At 44.8% G+C, this 20,271-nt stretch overlaps 1 protein-coding gene across 1 annotated transcript in view; it reads right to left on the reverse strand.

Annotated features, from left to right (window-relative positions):
* BACH2 (BTB domain and CNC homolog 2) overlaps window positions 1-20,271 on the reverse strand; it is a 190,818-nt gene that overhangs the window by 12,113 nt on the left and 158,434 nt on the right. Inside the window, exon 6 of the mRNA XM_063389647.1 lies at window positions 3,507-5,051. Within this exon, the coding sequence (XP_063245717.1) occupies window positions 3,507-5,051 (1,545 nt within the window). The remainder of the gene's footprint in view (window positions 1-3,506; window positions 5,052-20,271) is intronic.

The following is a 20,271-nucleotide window of genomic DNA, read 5'->3' on the forward strand; positions in this document are numbered from 1 at the left end:
AGATAAAAACTCTTAAGTACTTGCTGAAGAAAAGGAATACCAAGAAAAGTAGGTAGTGCAGAAGTTTCTGTTCCTAAGTAGGTTAACAGATTGACAGACTACTTCCTTCTCAACAATTCATTATTTCAGGGCTTATTGTTTTGTTGTTGCTATTTTAAGCAGGATTGTCAGAACCTGCCTGTAAGCACTGAGCTTTAATAAGTCTTCTCTCTAGCATTATATCTCAGTAACTGATTTTTTACAACCTGTGGAGGCCTGAGAGAGCTGAGTGAAAAGAGCAACACAAACTACTAAACATTTCTGTGAAGTCCCAATAGGTCAAGTAAGAGCCCTGTTCCTGCAACTCTGTACCATGGGGACACCCTACATCGCACTTGCTGCTTCTGTCAGGAAGCCTTAACAAAGGGAGATCGCAGAAGAGTCTTGGTGGCTCCAGGAAGGGAAGCAATAAGCAAGGACATCCTGGAGATTTACCAGTGGTGTTCCAAGGACTGCCACCTCCTCTGACAGTTGTGACTGCCATCTGCACCCCCAATAAGACGGAGGCTCGTCACGAGGTGGGGTCACCTTCACCCCCACGGCATCATGCTGAGCCCTAGCACCCCATTTCTGGCACCTAACAACTTTGGCCATGTGCTCCTGAATGGCTTCTGCTGTGGGAAAGCAGTATGCCTGAAAAAAGCAGAGATGCCTTTCACCTACTTCTCACGCAATCAATACCCCAGCAAATGATGTTTTGCAACATTAATTCCGGCAGCGACAGCACTCTGGAAGCCAAATTAAGACCAACTAGGTCCAAATTCCAGGGGAACCCAGCAGCCCTGTGAGATAACTGATGGACAGAGTCCACTAGGCTTATTCTCATCAGGCCATCCCACCCCAATGAAAGCTGACCTACAGCAGAAGAACCTGCATGGCCACTCACCAGAAGGGCAAGCATGTCACCCCCAGATAGCTTATCAGGTGCTTTTTGAACAGAAGCCCAGAAAACACTGTGTGTTCTGATATGGAGGGGAAAAGGGACCCATCTGTGAAGTCATCAGGACAGGAAGGGCAAAGCAACAATTTCAGGAATGGAGAAAGATTCCCATGCAGCTTGCAGGGATGTAAAGAACAGAAAGCTGTCCATTTCAGACCGTTGTGAGTCTCTCCTGCTGCTTTAATCACAGTCAAACTGCTAAAAGCAGGTAGAGCAACTTGTACAAGAACTTCCTGCTGCTATTACATACTTGCTGCTGTCTGCTTTAAGATACCCTTTACTGAGATTTCCACAGCAGATCTTGCAGGATTGCAGGATACACACCACAAGGTACTGTATTAATACAGTATTGTTTAATGAGGCTGCAAAGTCTGTTCTTGTACTGGTAACAACCTTCAAAGGATTATTTTTTAAACAAAATCTCTACCAAAGAACTGGTGTGATGTGTTTACCCTTGGCTTGTTCAGGATAGTGCAGTGCAACCTCATGGAGCATTAATTTCCTCACCACATTTTTAATGCCTAGTAGTCCTAATCAAAATACCCTGGGTAAAAACAAAAAAAAACAAAACAAAAAAAAAGGAAAAACAAAAGCACCTTATCAGCAGTCCCACAGAGAAAACTTGCTCAGCACAGTTCAGAAGATTTTCCCCAGAGAAAACCAGCAGCAAAACCAGGAGTGGAGCAAATCTTTCCCAGCACTGTCTCAGAGCCATATGTCTGCCTGCCAGCAGCACATCCAGATGGCCTCCTATAGCTGCTTGTTTGCTCTTTGTGTGTCCCTCCTCTCATCCATGGTGTCCTGCACATATTCACATACCTTTTTTCTAGGAAACCACCACCAGTCCCCTGTAACCTTCTAATTTCCCTCTTCCAGGCTCATTTTTGCTGTAGCATATTTCCACACAATTAGGTAATTACGACAGCTAATTAATTATCAAACCTCAGAAGGCTAATGTCCGCCCTCTGCGCTGCCTCATGCTGAGCAAGCAGCACACATGGGTGGAAATGGATGGCCACTGGTCCCTGCTGCCCTCTGCCCCTTGTAAAGGCAGGACTTCACTGAGTAACCCAGGTATGGCAAAAGAGAGCTGCTGTAGGCTTCCCAAATGAGATCTCCTGCACAGTATCCAGACAGCCTCCCAAAGAGACTCTCCCTTCTGCATTGTCCCCTACTTACGACATGAGGATGAAGAACTGTCCTCTCAGAATCACTGGTCCAGTGTGAACAGGGATTAGGACACCAGAGGCTCCCCAGGCTCTTCAGCCCTTTCTTAAAGCTAAGCAGCCAACTAAAGGAAGCACCCACAGCTGTCTGAAAGCCTGGGATGTAGCTGGAATAAGGACTGAGGGATAGAATAAAGTTCACTCTTTTCATTCCCACTCCATAACTACACCCACATGGTTCTCAACTGGATGCTCTCAGCATATGAACCCCCCAAGGTTGCACTCGTTGCTCTCGACACTGAAGCACAAGCTCTCAGTGGGGTTTTTCAGCATTACTAGAACCTGATATGAGAGAACATGACCATATGTTCTCTAGGTCATGCAGTTTCCTAACGAAACTCTGTGAATAAACATCCAGTCTTTTCAACTTTCTAGGCTCCACAACACATCTCCTTGATTTAAGTCTGCCCTCAAACTAGTGACTTCACACAGACAGTTTATTTGGTCATGATTAGCCATTTATCACTGCAGCATCTTCAGCTGGCCCATCTCTAGTTTTAGAGAGGGCTCCTTATTCTCCTCCCTCTCTTGGGAGAAATGTTCTTCAGCCCCAGATCATTCTCTTGTCATTCCCTTACCATTCCTGGAAATAAAAGGATAACATCTCTAAAACCATTCGTGCCATGGCTGCAAGAGCTCACCACCAAACAAAATGTCACAGGCAGGGAACATGATCTCAAGACGTCACATAACAGAAGCAAACCCAGCACCTGCACATGCAACACACACACACATACACACACACACAAATGTGCAAAGATGACTTGAATGCCACTCCCACAGTACAGGGTGGCCAGCTATGCAATTGTTTGAGTGATTTCACACCCCTTGCTGGCAACATGCAGCCTGGCTCTTCAAGCAGGCTGACCAACCCCTGATGTCAGGAAAGGCACAGCCTGAGGTTGCTCAAACACACCTGCAGCAATAACAAGTGGAGCTGGAACACCTCAGCAAATTAAGAATAAGGAGCAGTGCTTTGGGCCATGGAAGTGGGTGAGAGAGGGAGGAAGACAGGACACTGCTGGCAGACTCCTAAGCACATCGATGCATTCTCATCATTCAGCAGTTTGCTGCTTCCCCATACCCAAATTTTTAGAAGTGCCGAACACCTTGGAGGTCAAGCGGACCTATTAATGTGAAGTCAACCATGTGCACTCAGCTGATGAGGGAATAACCACAAGTTACTCTTTGCCTCTATAAACAAAGAAAGTGCTGGGGAAATGCAAAGTCAGTTGAGAGAATCAAGGAGCGATTAATTGGGCATAACAACTGTGATATATGTACTTATCTTAAATCCCTACCTCATGCCCTCTGTCTTGCACAGGACATGATTCACTGTCTGCTTCTGAGAATGACCCAGACTCATCGCTGGAGTTTGTTCCATAGGATGGCTCACATTTAATCTGGGCTCGCACCGGGTTGTACAATCCATCCCCCACCACGCCGGGCTCCTGGTGCTCGGGCGCCAGGAATCGGGGGCCTTGGGAGCACGGGGAAGAGGAGAGCTCGCAAAGACGCAGGCTGCAGGGGGAGCCGCCGCTGCCGTCCTCTGCGTACGAGTAGGAAGAGCACGAGCTGGAGGTCCTGGTTCTGGTTTCCAGAGGAGGAGAGCGAGGGCACACTTTAATTGGCACCGGACAGCTGGTGTTTGGCCGCATCCTTCCCGGCAGGTGATCAGCCGTCAGTCCGCTGTGCGAATAGGTCTGAGAGCTGGGGAGAGACTGGCTACCGCCGGCCCACAGACCCTTTGGCACAGCCTCAGGGAAGTCTTTGTCCAAGCTGCTCACACCAGAATATGAATGCACCGAAGTGTTTACTTGGTCACAAGCATTTGAAGAGAATATAACACTCCTCCTGTCCAGTTCCCCTTCTTGCTTACAGAGAGTTTCAAAGCCGGGCCCCCTGAGTGGTGATCCCACTGTGAAGTTGGAAGCATCCTTCTGCATGGCATGGGACTGTCCATAGTTCCCTGTGAAAGGGACATAATCAGTTTTGTGGTCACCCTGAGTTGTCCCTTTTTCAAAAGGGCATGCTGGACTTCTGCCAAAGTGCTGTTGGGAAGTGCTGGGGAAGCCAACCAAATCTATGCTTTTTGTTCTGTTGAAGAAAGACCGCAAGCAAGAAGGAGAAGACCCACTTTTTGGCCTGTCAATACAAGTGGGGCTTGGCTGTTTCCTGTCCATTTCAACATCCCCTTCTTTATCCCTGATGTCAGGTTCATCTCCAGACAGGCAAAGTGTGATGCTTTCTTCATCGTTCTCTTCATTCTGAGGTTCGCTTTTTATCTGCCCCATAGCAAGTCCTGATTTGAGGCCATTTCCAGAGCTCTCTTCACTGAATGTGCTTGCAAAACCTGAGGTACTGATGTGTGATGTGTTGTAGACATTCTTGGTACAAGCAAGCTGGTATTTCTTGTATCTGGGGTACCGTGTTACTGCATCTTTATCCAAATTGTCCTTGCTATCCCTCAGCATGTCAGAGTCAGGCAGCACCCCTTCGCCTTTGTCCGCTCCAGCAACAGTGGTTTCAAAATTGAAGGGCTCTTGGTGCATCCTCTCCCTTGGGCAAGATATTTTTGATGTCTCCGATTCCATTGTCTCCTCCTCCTCTCCATCAGAGTTCTCCTCATCGTGCATGCGCTGACAGGTGGTATCTTTTTTGCACAGGAACAGGCCATCTTCGTTGTTCAGCAGTTGTGTCTGAAGGAAGCTGAAGCAGGAGTCCTCCAGGTTGTGCATGCGCAGGAACTCGGCGCAGTGGATGACCTCCTGGATGTTTTCTCTGCTGAGTAACAGCTTAGCAGTGTAGGCGAACTGTAACAACGGACCAAATCCCCTGACAGTGACCTGCAAAAAGAGAGAGGGAAATTGTCAGCGTTACCATCAGCTCTTGCTGTCATCCCAAGTCCTTCATCATGTGTTTAGATAAACCAACAGATCTGGCATTCAGAAATAAATACTGCTCAGCACCAGCTGTTCTTCTGTCACACCAGCAATGACGCCACATCCAGGAACTAGCACTGCTCCCTTTATGTTGCTCCTGTACCTCACTGTAGAGGCTGAACTGAGCACTGTTTTTCCCAAGTATCTTGAAGAGCTATGAACTAAGTCTCTGCCTTAACAAAAGACTGACAAAACTAGCCTGGACACTGTGTCTTACATGGACTTCATTTTAACTGTGCTACAGCACCCAACCATGAAAGCACCAAGTCAATTTTGATTCTTCTGGTCTGATGGAAGGTCCAACAAACAGTGGTTTCAAGCTTAAGATACCAGTTAAATCCAAAAAGTGTTTTGGGAAGGAAACACTTAGTATTACAGCAAAATTCAACAGAAAGCCTCTTTCTGCCTCTTTCAAAAACAAACCATTTCCTCTTTTGCTTCTCGATTTTTTGCAAGCCATTGCTGAATACATAATAGGTAAGTACAGACTGCATAACTTTCCTACATCCCATGGAGATTATTCCCCTCTTACTGTTCCTGATTTTAGTGAGCCTGAGGTACAGCTAATGGAAAAGAAATCAAGATTTATAGTTCAAATGATGGAAATTATTCTGAGTCCCACCTCAGTACTTAACTTCCCACCATTTTCTTTGTAGAAAGAGTAAAAATGGTTTCCAGGAGAGTGATCTCCAGTCAACTGTTCCAGGTCTGACTTATGCACAGCTACTCATCTTGTTTTCTTTTCATACCATCTATGTTTTACATTAATATACCATATATTAAAAAATACACACTTCGCCCCTACCTATTTTTTACGGTTGTATCTTTACATACAGCTACCAAATAAGTTGCTAAGCCACATAGTAAACTATAGATATTGTCTATATTTGACAAAAATACTTTGTCACTAAGTTCTGTTCAGTTTTTTTTTTCCCAATGGGTATGAAACAAAGGGATTGGTAAAATTATCCTTCATGAAGCAGTGAGAGGCTGCTTCATAACCACAACTCGCCATCAAGGATTAAGGCTTCTGCACAAGAAAATTCAGTGGTCTGGCCACAAGGTTGAGATTTGGAAGACCACAACTCAATTTCCCATTGTACCAACCATCTACTATGTGACCCTGTTAAGTCCCTTCAGTCTCAGTTCACTGAGACACCTTCTTGCCTTTCTTGCATTTATCTGAGCTCCCTGTGTTTTGCACACCAGGCAAAGGTCTCTAGAAAGGATTCAGCACAGCCAACACCTGCATGCCTGTGTGAGGTTGGGATGCACAGCCTGAAACCTCCTTCTGTAAGCAGGTATCTCTGGTAGGCATCCCCAGCTCAGTTTCTTCTTTTAAAACAAACAAGAAGAGGAAGCACTGCTGTCTCCTTTTTTTTTTTTTTACAAAATGGCCTGAAGACAGGAGGGGAACCTAGAATGTAGGAGACCAGGTTCCTTCCTCGGGCTGTGAGGATTGAAAACTCCCATTTCCCAGCTCCTCCCAGCTCCTCCAAGGGTATATTTGATATGGTATGGGACACCCTGAAGGTGAGTTGCTTTTTACTATTCTTCCAATTGAATTAATGTCACCAAGCAAAGAAGCTGCTCAAAAGGCTGGTGAGCCATCAGGCCATGAATTTGCAAAGGTCTAATTTGTGACTAGAGTGTATTTGAGTGAATAATTTGGTTCATCTCAATGAAAAGCCTATAAAGCCCTATACTGCCTCAGGACCAGTGGTAGAGTTCACAGATTTTTATAGAGAATCCTAACTTCCAGAAACAAGCCTTTGTTATTCATAGATCTGTATTTATGATGATGGATTATGAAGACACCACAAGCGGTGCAGATTTTGATGGAGAGAAAAATATTTTAAAACACCTCTAAAATTGCTCCCAATAGCTATTCCACCCATAGTATTACTGCTTTATCTGCTATTTTAAGAAGCAGTGCATTTTCATGCACATACACACTTGCACATTCCTGCTTTACAATACGCCTCTGGTACAGAATTGCCAAGATTTACAGCTGGCTATTAAACGAATCTCTGCTTTATCAGTGTTACACTTTCTGCCTATTTGTTAGATTATCAGCTCACTAAAGGCCTATCTGCATTTTATCTATGCAGCATGATTAACAAAATTGCTCGGGAACTTAATGAGCTACTCGCAGGCTGATGGTAAGATCTTCAGTGGGGGGGCTTACACATTGCTGCATATCTTGTAAGCTCGGCAGCAGCGTAGGTCTGCAGGGACTCGAGCACAAACACATCTCTCCTGGCAGTGGTGTCACTTGGCCACTAGGTGGAATGGCTGGAAAGCAAATTAAAATAATTTTCTGTGCTGGGCCAGGGTTTCACCTACCTGCCTGCCTGCCGCCCCAGCACAGGCACTATGCACAGCCTCGGGCTGACTCATACAACCCCACAGCAAGGCTGTCTCCCACGCTGACACAGGCTTTTGCTCCAGGTAATCACCACGATAACAAACAGCAGCAAGGCAGCTGTTGGAGCTGCTCTGCACTGGATGTATCGGAAACAGAGCATGAGACTGTGCTGTGGCTCCCCACGGTGCTCAGCAGACACCTCGTGTGAAGGATGATGAAAACTCTGAGCAAATGTGTGCCTTGACTTCCTTTGGAGGTATTACCCAGTGACACAACCTTCACTCTCACAATCTTCAGATCCAAAGGGGGAAAGTTTCTTTTCAAGCACCCGGCGCTTGTCATTGCCCTCAGGCAAAAATCTCTCTAGTGCCAATTCTTGAAACTGCACAAACAATAACTTTGGAAACAAACGGGTGCAAAGCTTGCTGCCAAGTGTGAAAGCCAGCGCAAGCTCTGCTGCCTGAAGCTGTCTAAATATTGATTCGGCTCCCATGGCAGGTTCCCTGCCTCGGCCCCACCAGTTTTGGGACTGCTTGCATCTGATGCATTCTGGCAGGAAGGCTGGAATCGAGCCACTGGAGCGTGACTATGAACACCGCACACTGGGAAAGAAAAGGCTTTGAAGCTGCATGTACTACCACCACACAGGCATTTCTCTAGGAAGAGATAAGGACAGTCTTTTAAAATTATTTGATCTGACTGATGCATCCCAGTGAAAAAAGCCAGTGAAAACAAGTTGATCTACGTTTTGCAGAAGGAAAGAGATAATTTCTCTGCTATAACAGTCTTCATTTACACGTGACAGTGACCTTTGTTGGACGGGTAAAATCCATGCCAGCAACAAAAAATAGTTTTTTTCTCTATTGAAAATAAGATGTCCAAGAGTGGCTTGCTTTTAAACCTTATTTTCTGTATAAATTAATGTTTAAGCAGGCAGGTCAGTTTGTGGGAAACTCCACTGTGCACCCTGTCCTAGCTCACATGCCAAGTCACTACTTCCCCGCCTTTCAATCCTTTGCCTTATTCCAATTTCTACCCATTCTATTGCTTAAATGGAATTGACTGGCTACTAGAAAATCAGGCAGAGAAAAAGCAAAGCATACATATAAAACAACAATGCTCACACAGAGAGAAAAGGAAAGATCCTAGCTTCTTGGAGGCTTGATTTCTTTCCCTTATGTTTCAAAGCAGGGTATGAGAGAACTTCTGTGTAGTTGGAGCCCACCAAGACTAAGGATAAAGCACTTTATTTGTCTTGCTTCTGTCTCCAGCTGGCCTTGTATGCACTAAAACCCCCCTAGTGCACAGAGGACATGGGTACTACAGCCCTTCCTAGGGTACCTGGCACACCTCCTTGCTCCACAGCAACCCAAGAGACCAAGTCCACGTGCAGCTCCTGCCTCTGCTACGCTGCCGCAGGTACCCTCAGTGTACAGTACACAGGTGCTCAGTGTGCTGTAGGGAGGTCTGCGTCAGTTCAGCGTCATGGCGATAGCAAGACTGACACTGTTAAGGTGAGAGAAAACAACTCCTCCTGCCCTTTATCTGCCTCTTGTCTTTCAGACTGAGCGAGCTGAGCTAGGGGACGTGTTTTGTATGGCCATGCCCTTGTGAGTGTGTGCTATTGAGGAACAGCCTGGAAACAATGCAATGATATGATCACCATCAAGAGATGTTAATCAGCATTAGCCATATTGAATTTACCAGCAAAACACGGACAGCAGCCTGGCAGAAAATAAGCACGCAAAATCTATTTTAGTTCAGTTTGACATTGCTTTTCTCCTTAGAGAGTCCTGGGGAGTGCGATGCTCTGGTTAGTCCTAATTGATTTAAGTGACCAGACTTCCACTACTTCCTTTGGGAGATCATTGCCAGACTCTACTTAAAACCTTCTTGTGAGGAAATATTTCCATTATTTTCCTTCATCATCTCTCATTATATTTCCTTGATGCATTCCGGGTAATGCTTTTTCCTTTTGGAGAAATAGTCGTATTGCTGTTAGACTCTCTGCCTTCCCTTTTTTGTTGGTAGTCTATGAAAAACTGGCTAATTCAAGGAAAAAAACATTGATCACTGTCAGATGGGAGAGTAAGAAGCTGAGAAGACAGCACTAAATGCTAGTAAAGGAGGCAGCATTACAGATGCAAATAGAGCATTTTTAGCAAAGCATTCTTCTAGTTCTGGGCCTGTACTGTTCTAAAATTAGGAGGAGGGTTAGCTCACTTCCACATTGGGAACACCATCTTTTTGTAAGGGACTTCTAGGTCAGAAATTCTATTTTAAACATAGCTGTACACACAGAGGCACCGTGGGAGATGCAGCACTGTGGGTGAACTCGCTCTGGCTCCCATGGTATCCGTGTCCTCCATGAGGGCTGATCAGGCATTCTGTGGAGGCTCCGTGCTCTTCTGAGCACACGGGATGTGGCCTCGGAGCACAGGCAGAGCAGGGACATTTCTGTGGATGGGCCGGACTCAGTGTGCGCTGCAGAGTTCATCAGTGCATGCTCATTAGCGAGCTGCCCAGACTTCCAGATGTCTCAAAATCCCAGACAAATAGACAAAATCCTCCAATTCTGCACAGACAGTGTTTCTAATGGGGGGTGGGAGGGAAGGTTGTTTCCAAAGGAAACATGGATGTCTGGTAACCCTGCTCGGAATGGCATCTGTATGAAAAGCTGCATCTGGAGCAGGGAAGGTCAACCTCTGCAAAATGCCAGCAAAGTCTGACTTCGATTTAAAGAGGGGAAAAGTGATTAACGGCAAGAAAAGATCACTGTAAACATGTAGGAATGTAAAACTTGGCAAGGCAGTATCTAAAACAGAGCAAGGGAATGTTTACAGTAATCTGATGCAAACTAACATCAAGAACAGAGAAGAACTGTCTAGTTTGCTATGGGGCACTATTGGCACTTGCAGCAAAAAGAAATTAAAATGTAGGGATTTTTTTCCCCGACTCTTAACCTAACAGTCAATTCAGAGCGATCTTGGAAGGCAGTCCAGGGAAGATGATGGATACTTTATGTCTGAGTAATGCAAAGGAAAACTAACAAAGCGCAACCTTGTTCTGGAGAGCTGGGCTTTAATTTAGTAGACTTTTCCAGGGCTAATTTCTGTGTTAATGAAGGCACAGGGCCAATGATCTGCTAGAAAAGAGCACTAAAGTTCAACAGCAAATGCACATGCAATTGTTCCTTTCCAAATAAAGCATACCTGGGGCACATGTAAAGAACCGGCTCATTGGTGGTGGTGTGAGAGGGTTGAGCCCTCTCCTCCCCTCCAGGGATACAATGAAATCTGCAGAACATTAGTTGCTAAATCCTACTGAATTGGGGGTAATTTAGGTGGTGAGACCTTCAAACCCACTGAGAATGCACAAGTCCTGACAGAGTAGCGCAGGCGCATGTTATTATCTTTACACATTTGAGTAGACTTGTTAAAACTCAATAGGAGCACTGATAGGTTTGTTGTGAAGCATGCAAGCTGCTCTCAGGTTAATGGTTGATATTTTTAGTATTTTGATTTTCAGGTTAAATTCATCATGAGGCACCTAAGAACAGTTAGAAATCCCTCATCGCTAATTTCAAATCATCAATTCAATTAAGCCATTTTGTGGGGAAGGAAAAAAAGAAGATTGAACCAAACCTCACATGCTGAATATCAAATCTCAAACTAAGAATTACTTAAAACAACTGGATAGAAAAACAGCAGAAATGTAACTGTTTCTTGCAAAGCTCCAAATGAATCAGTTATTCACATATTGTTTCATAGCAGGTCTACTGTGGTACCTGTTTTATTGGCCTTTCAGCATTGCTACTGCAGTCTAAAGGCACGTGTAGAGGTTTTTAATCCATCGCAGCCCTGACGTTGCCTAATATGCCCAAGCATGTACCCAACAAACCACCAACTTCTCACTCAACCAGTGGATTCCCAGCACTACAAGTTATATAATCAAACACATGCTAGAAAAATAGGAGATAAGATTAGTGACAGTTAACTGCTGCTATTTTTTTTTCCACAGCCTGAAGAAGGTCTCTGGGATTAAATATTAACTCTAATCTTATTTGCTAAAATTAGCACACAGTGTATTCTTTTTTTCTACAGCCAATTGCAAGTATAGCACAGAAGTTATTTTCAGAGGGTAATCTGATAACCAAAATCAGTCACCAAAGCTGTTATGCCATTAAGAATTAAGAGACTTCCTGGTTATTTACTTGGTTATTTTTACCTGGGATGGTGAAGCCTGGCTTTTTCCTAGCTTGAGCTTATTTGGTTTTGGAAAACCCTCTGAAAGATTTAAGTATATTACTAGGCTCAAACAGGTCAGCCACATGTGCAAAACCAATGGTGTTAAGACATCACAGTTTGTTCGTATATATGCACGCAGGCAGGAATTGTTTTGAAACCATGATCCTTTTACATAAGGTGGGAATATGCAGGAGGCAGGAAAAAATCAGAAGAGATGATAAACAGTAGAGAACTTTCGTAAGGCAATGCCACACCAGTATTTTACTGCACTCCCCCTCTTTAATTTAACAGCATTTAAGTGTTCTCTCACCAGCAGCTTGCAGATGTATTTCCCTTATTTATTGGCTCACAAGGCTGTGGAGCTCGTAAATGAGTGATCGTTCTTTAAAGATTCCACTTGGGTGAGAAGCATCAGATGCTGGCATTTGTATTATGTAAGCTTTTAAACAATAAAGGAATGTATCAGTTCCTGATGGAGAAGACCATCAAAGAGAGACCTTTGTTTTCACTCTAAAAACATTTTTTTAAATTAAGTAGACACCTTGCCCACCCCAGTTTAACATTCTGCCTCTTCTGGTAGGGCACAAAAATTTTGTAGAGAAGAGTAACCTGAAGTCCAAGTGACAGTGTGGTCTCTCCCACATTGCATCACACTGCAGGGGTGGGGAGGCCACCACACCATCACCATGCATTCCCTGGGCACGAACGCACACCAGGGGACAGAGAAACTGGACATACAGCTCCTTTCTTTAGGAGGCCCATTACCCAATTATTAATTTCAGAAGTCTCCCTGGAAAAACTGCCATCTGCAAACTACCCATCCCAAACTACCACAGTGGTCTAAGGGGTATCCTGGTATCTTTCCAGTGCATCCTCCACAACAGCCTCTTGAAGCTCTTGAGAGCTTCCAGAAGATGCTTAACTGCCCTTAGTGGTACTTTTACAGAAGATGCCACACTGGAAGTGCTTGTCCAACTTCCAATCTTGTGCTTTCAAAAGAAAAAAACCCTACAAGTACTCCCCTCAGCCTTCCCCCCGTGAAATCCCAGCTGTTGGCCAGACAACAACTTCACACTAGAAGCCCGGACTGTCTGTGTGAGAGTAGAGGGAAACCAAGTTACTTCTCACTCTCCTCTCTCTGGCATAATGAAGGCATCCAGGGGCAGCAGGAGCACTCCAAAGAGCCTGCTCCCTCGGGAAGGAGAGACCAATACCCCTCAGTGCCCGCAGCGCACTCCAGTGCGGGAGGTGTGCCCGCAGGAGGGGAGGCGGGGAGGAGGGAGAAGTCATTCACGCTACACTCGCCTGGAGGATGGGCAGCAATAACTGCAAACCGTGTCCACTGCTCCATGAGAAGTGCGTCAGCGCTGGCGGCGGGGCTCGGGGCTCGGAATTGATTGCCAAAGGCCAGGATGGCGTAAACAGCCGCCGATCGATGGCCGTGTTATTGGTTATGTCAGCATTCGACCACACACGACCCACGCGTGGAGTCGGGGCACCCACATACTTGGGTTTGTCTGAATCAAACTCACTGTGGCAACGGCCCCAGCTTTGAAGCACTCTCAGAAACCCCAGGCCTTAAGCCTGGGGCCAATAATGTCAGAGGAACCAAAGGGGAAAAGAGAATCAGAAGTTGTCTGGGAAATTAAAAAGATAACGTAGAGTGTAGTAAAAGTATAAATAATCTCTGATCCAACTGCTATGCTTATTTTTGTCCACAACTTCTAGTTTTATTTCCTCTCAGTGTTACTGAAGCCAAACTGAAATTCTTTCAACCTTTCAAAAGTGAGACGGGTTTCAAATCAAAGCAAAGAATTTACTTTTGGAAATTGTGACAGTATCCCTGCACGTTTCCAGCATCTCTGAAAATTCTGAGGAAAAAGCAATTTGTTGAATTTGCCACACCTTTTGGAAAATACACCATTTATTGAGAAGGAAGGTAGAAATCATAGGCATAAGTTTCAATACTTTGCTGCAGACACAGTGCAGGGATCAGCAGGCATCTTACCAAAGATCAATGAAGACACTTGGAAAAATGAAAGGCTATAGGATGGGAAGATGCACTGCTCTTCCACAGCAGGGATGCACTGCCTGCACCACATCTACTCTCAGCACTGGTCACTGCCAGATGTACCCATTGGGCAGGCCTAGGTTTTACCATTCACAGCAGTCTTCTGAGGAAAAAGGGACACTTGCCTGCATGGCTGCTCCTCTGGGCCACTGAGAAACTCAGTCATGAGAAGCTGGGCAGCTCAGAGGGACAGGTCTGTGCTGCACCTCCCTCTGCCACCTCACAGCAGCACAATACCTTTGGCAAAACAGCTCTTGGACTGGAAGGGGAAACTTCTGAAACCCCTGCAAGCAAACCCGCCACATGATAGCTGCCAGAGCCCTTATTTTAAAATCTCACTCAGTAACCTGCTCTGAAGTCAAATACCATTTCATTATTTTTCCCTAACTATGTCTGTGGTTTGAGGTACATTGTTGATCAGAGTTGAACAGAGGTTGTCCACAGCATAACAAGAACACAGAAAATTCCAAGTTATGGCCAAGAGAGTACCTGCAGGCAAGCCTATGTGAAAAGGCTTTGGGAGGAGAACTTTGGGGCTGCTAAGGTGAGACTCTGAGTGAAGGTGTTAAAAAGAAAATTAGAGATGAGGATGTTTCAAAGAACTGTCTCTCTAAAGTGACAGCATGGCCACAATGTTACTCAATCAACAAAGCACATATAAAAACCAGCGGCACTAACTAGCAGTTTAAACACTCAGGCATGAACTGGAAGAGAAAGCAAAGGGAAACATGGCTGCGATACCTGGCTGTTTCTAATACTTGTGTGTTTTCCAGTGCAACATGCATCTTAAGAAACCTGGAACACAGTAACAAGGGATGACACAAGAAGGTGGCTCAGCAGAAATGCTGCTTTCGTTCCCTTTCTGGGTGTCTGTGCAAGCCACTTCCCCAAGTGGGAAAGAAGCAAGCAGAAATGAACAGATTTTAACCGAAAAGCATCATCAGAATTAAAGTGCAACTGTAATTTAAAATTAAAATTAGTCCCATATTTTCGCAAAAGGAAAATTAAACTGACCCCAAGATTAAAAAAGAAAGAAAAACAAGAGAAAGTGTTAGTAGTAAGGAGGGGTGAGGAAGGAGTGGGAAAGCTTTCACAGAATATAAATTGTGAGAGAAGAGTCTGTGAAAGATCTGTTTAAGTGCATAACATGAGCCAAAGTGGGTAGAAAAAAGGAAAACAAAAGCAGTCTCAGAACTTTTAGAATAAAGAAAGAATCCTAGAAGCCTCCAAATTACATTAGGAAATATCAAAATAGGCAGAAAATGAAGATGTGTGTAGAAATTTGCTAATTCAGAGGGTGCTTAGAAGAGTGGTTCAGAGTTTCTAAAGCTGTAATTGATATAAAAGTAAGCACAACAACACTGAAAAATTACCCAGACTTGTAAATTCACCAATAGTCCTCTTTCCCATGCATGGCAGAACATATTTATGCACACGAACTATGTAATAGTGTATTAAATACACAGCGCATTAAATACACGGTAATTACTTTATAAAAACAAGGAGCACTTCACAGCAAGCCACCTCACTACAAGCCCTACTATTATACTCCATGCAGTGTAGGAGAGGAAGAAGCAGGCTCTGTCAGATATGATTTAAAAAACTACAAGGCTGCACTCTGAGGAAGAGCACTAACTCAGAAGACAAAGGAGCTGGAGGAGAAGCAGGCTCAGGGGACGGGGCTGGGTAACATCCAAAGCAGCTCTTGGACGCTCTGTCGTGGTTTCCACGGGGCTGACGACACCCGTGCTTCTGGCACAGCCTGTCACCCTGTGCTGGCACAGCACAGCAGATAAAGTCACTGGCATCCTCACACTGGGGCAGCAGACAGTGATGCCCAGCAAATACCATAACATTTTAAGTCCAGAGACATTCTTGCTGGGCTGTAGATGGAAATGAATGTAAAAGGCTTTACTATCATATTTCATGAGGTAACCAAGCAATTACAGCTATTAACTGGTATGCTGAAACCCTGTAAAAGTGACCCAGCTTCCTACAAGCATCCTATTTTTGAAAGAAAACCTGACAAATGCTGCATTTGTTCCAATTTTCCTTCTCCTCCCCTGCCTTGCCATTTAATTTCCAGTATTTGGACGTGCAATTCTTCTGCCATCACCTTGTTTTTGTTCTTGCATGGCTACAACAGATCTGAGGATTACAATGGCTTTTGTTCCACTGCTTGGTGTTCACATTTCATCAGTGATGTCTGCTCAGCTCAGCAATGCAGGTTTGCAAGGAGAACCAGCCACTGCTGAGCTGGCAAAGTTGGTTCCCTCCCATCCTCCGCACAGAGCAGTTAACTCTTCTCTCAGTGGCCCAAAAGGTTAACTAGGCTCTGTAAATCCCACCAGAAAAAACTGTAGGCATTTGCCTTCTTGTTGAGATTTCATGTCTGCTTTGAGTAAAAGGTAAATGGCTCGTTTAGTCCCTTGAGGAGTGCAGGCTTAGCAGGAGTGACCCATAGTAAAGAGGTCAAAGGCAGGCAAAGATGGGAAGGTTGGGCAACAGCATCCCAGTGCAGCCACGACCTTGTGCCCAGCTCTGGGCTGTCCCCAAGGAAATTTCCCCTTTCTGCTTCATACATGGTATTTTTAAGATCTACTCAGAAACTGAGGGTTAGAAAATGCCACATACCCTAGAAGCCCCAGAAAGACTCTTCACATAGAAAAATCATGGCATTTCCAGCTTAACTTCCTCAGAGGGTAGGTGGGATTTTACAGCTATTTGTGTGTGTGTGTGTGACTACATATGCTCACGTGCACCCACGCATGCTAGTGTGAGAAAGAGACTAGATAACATGAACGTGTGTGAAAGGGATTGAATTAGCCCCATCTGCTCCGAAAAGATCATTTTTTCCCTTAGATTTCTATTACCATCGTTTCATTGCCACACTGGAGTGATTCTAAAAGGCTACAGCTCTGGCAGCCAGCATCATTACAGCTGCTCAGATTATTAACAGCATAAATAAACTCTCAGAGACACTACTAAGAAAATATTAACTACAATCATCACTGTCTGATAAAATAACGAACAGCAAAGTGTTACTCTGCTGCCTCAGTCACCAGTGCATATTTATGTGTGCTGTGAGCAATGAAAATCAGTTTATGTGCATACTGAAGCACTCTGGAATTGGTTCTTGCTACTTTATTTTGTTTTACTTGTATTTTTCTAAAGATCAAGCAGCACAGGCTGAAGCTCTGTATTCACAGAATTCAGTGTACCCAGCCTCCTTCCCCTCAGTATATAATCCCATTTATTCCAAGTGAACAGAAAGCCATGCTTGTACCCATGCACATTTGTTGGAGACAGGAGATGGGCAGCGTGCAAGCTACCAGCAGCAACTCTAAAACCCCTTGATGGATTTTTACTCTTGGGCCTCGCTGTTTTTTTCCCTAGATGAGCAGTAAGGGCCCACACGACGTCAATGCCATGTTTGCTGCATGGATACTCCTCGCCCTCATCTCCTCTACTGGCCTGCACCACTTTGGCTTTGCGAGCTTCTTTTTCCTCCCATTTCTCAGTGACACTCTTGAGTCCTGTTCTTTCTTGAGTGCACTGGGGAGATTTGGCTTGGTTTCTAATTAATAGAAATTATTAATTCCCTGCAAGCACTGGGGAAAAAAGTTTTTAATTGCACAGAGAGCAGGACATGGGAGCAGGAGCTTCTTGCATCATGTCCCCAGCCTGGGCTCCAGCCCCAGCAACACTCTCCTTAGCAGTCATCTTCACTTCATAGCATCTTCTTCACTGTCTGTTCTTCATTGGAGTTCACCACAAAGAGGAGAAAGAAGCTGCTTGGTCCTGAAACCACTCACTGCAGGGCAGACACGGTGCTGAAACTCCAGCCCAGGCAGATGGCTCTCATGGCCTCAGGGCAGGAGAGGCTGCCCTGCCCTGAGTGGGACCCTGTGGGTCAGTGCCCACCCTGCCCTCTGACACCTTCCCAGGAAAGAGAGGTGATGGTGGCAGGGTGGCACAGGAAGAACAGGCGCATTCCTGTCCTGAACACACACACTGGGACCTTTCTGCTTGAGCGTGGCAGGCTGGTCCAGGGTGACAGCACTCCTGGGGAAAGGGCCACATCCCTGCCAGGTATGATGAAGGAAAATCAGAAAGATGGTGAAGAGGGCAGCTGCAACTAAATACAGCTAGAAAAGAAGGCAAAACCACAAGGCTGAGTGAGAGAAAAGAGAAGGCGGCATTTTCTAAAACAGCTTCCCTCAATCTAAGCTGAAAAAGTCATGCACTTTACCTTTATTTTTTTATCCCACTGCCTTTTGTGATCATTTCTGCAGCATCTCACACTCCCTGCTTGGTCTCTTTTCCCCTCTGCAAGCCTTTTGTTCCACCAACCCCCCCCTTCAGAGCTTACTGGCAGCTTCCAGCAGCCACTGTAGGACCCCCTTTCCATTTGTCGAGCCTGGGGCTCTCCATGCCTGCATTGGTGTGACAGTGACAGATGAAGAAAAGTGGGGTGCAGAGGCAGGAGGAAACATCATCTTCGAGTGTCCCCCTCTTCCAGCTGTGAGGGAAGGACAGCAAGGAGAGGAGACCTTCTCTCTCCACAGAAATCACTGTGAGAATGAACCTCTGCTCCTGGAAGGGGAAGAGTTGAGCCACAACCCTCCTCACTATTTTCCCTCCAGCATCCTCCCTCTCTTCATTCTCAGCAATTGGCCTCTTCTGGCCACTGAAGCAGGTTACCTGTGGCTTGCCCTGAATAAGTGACCTACATTAATTTTTACTCTGTAATTAAAGTTGTCTTCTGTGAAACTATTTATGTGAACTTTGGGGAAAAAAAACCCAAAGTATTGTTCCATACATGTTTTCAAATAAAAAATTCTTCTCTTCAAATGAACTTTTTCCCCCAAAAAGCCTTTATGGAAGGTAAAACAGAGAATGGTAAAGGATTCGTTGAAGAAGAACTGAAGTTCATTTTAAAGCAGTGTACCATGTACAAATGCTGTCTTACAAATAGGATTATTTAATTTAAACCTTAGATCTGTCAAGTTCCATTACTTCAAATGGAGCCTGTCATTTCTTGACTTCATTATAAATCAGGATTATATTACAATTTATGTTAGGTAAAGTCTCTGCTTCCACAGGAGATGATGAAAAAAAAAATTACGCAGCAGTCAGTAAATAGAGCAAAGTCACCGCACTGTTCTTGAAAGGCAAAAAGTCATCTTGCTAAATGAGGGTCCAAGCTGTCCTGTACCAAGACTGTTCCTAATAAATAAAAGACCTCTGGGAAAAGTGCTGAGCATACGCTGGATCTATTTTCAGCTTGCATCAGCAGCTGCTGCCCCTGGGATCGCATCTTTGCTCATACCCTACACCATATGTAATCACTCCAGTGCTGCAACCAGTAAGATAATGAAAGAGCATGGCATAAATCTGTACTTGAGTGGAATGCTAAATGAGAAAAATAATACAAAAAAGGGGGAAATAAACCACATTTTCAAGTCATTAGGAAGAAAGACTTTGACATATGAAGTGTTGCAACCATTAATAGCACTTATCATATAGAGTGGAGACAAAGAGACAAATTAATCAAACTGACAGAACTGGGACATTTTATGCTAATGCAGGCTCCTGGGTTTTCGTTTGTATTCCTCTGCGTCTGGAAAACTGATACCATTACTGGGCAGGAAATTGCATGAATAACATGCAACAGATCATAAAAATTCGCACACCAAGTGCAGAAACACTGCCAAAAGCACTGTAAAAACAAGGCTAGAGACCTCAACAGAGGAGCTCCCAACAGCTAATGAATGCAAATAAGTACAGGAATATTTCCCATCCATGCATAACAATGAGACATAGGCTGTGACTCCAGAGTCTCCAATAGTGTAGGTAAAATAAAGCCTGGAGAGCAAACATGCAGATAGATGGGGGGAACTGCTGGCCAAGCCAGGGTCTGAACGTGTTTGCAGTATTGCAGCCAGCATTTTAAAGGTCCACAGTTCTACTGGGGAACTGGCACAGCCTCTGTCTGAAAGTACTGCTGTGTTAGATTTAATTTAATGTTTCAGGTACAAGAGACGGAAGGAGGATGTAAGAGGAAACAGAACAGTCACAAAACAGCACACAATCACACAAACCAAAAATTCCCCTGCCTCTGTGCAAATGCACTGCACACTGTAAAACTCCCACAGATAAAGACATTTAAAACATTTGCTTGGGAAATACAGAATGTGCTTGCTGTCCAAAGTCATAGCCATGTTGTAAGAGGCAGGAAATGGTAAGAACTACAGGAATGCTGGGCAGGGCATGGTGTAATGCAGGATCATGCCAAGGTTCCTTAATTTGCTGTAGAGGCTTCTCAAGGACCTTTAAAACCCCTGGCAAAACAGAGCTCTGCTGAAGTGCAGAGAACTCATCAGCCATGTAAACTCCAAAGAACAGATGCTTTCACTGGACAGGCAGACATGGCAT

Source organism: Prinia subflava, chromosome 2, assembly GCF_021018805.1.
Source record: "Prinia subflava isolate CZ2003 ecotype Zambia chromosome 2, Cam_Psub_1.2, whole genome shotgun sequence".
Classification (NCBI taxonomy): Eukaryota; Metazoa; Chordata; class Aves; order Passeriformes; family Cisticolidae; genus Prinia; species Prinia subflava.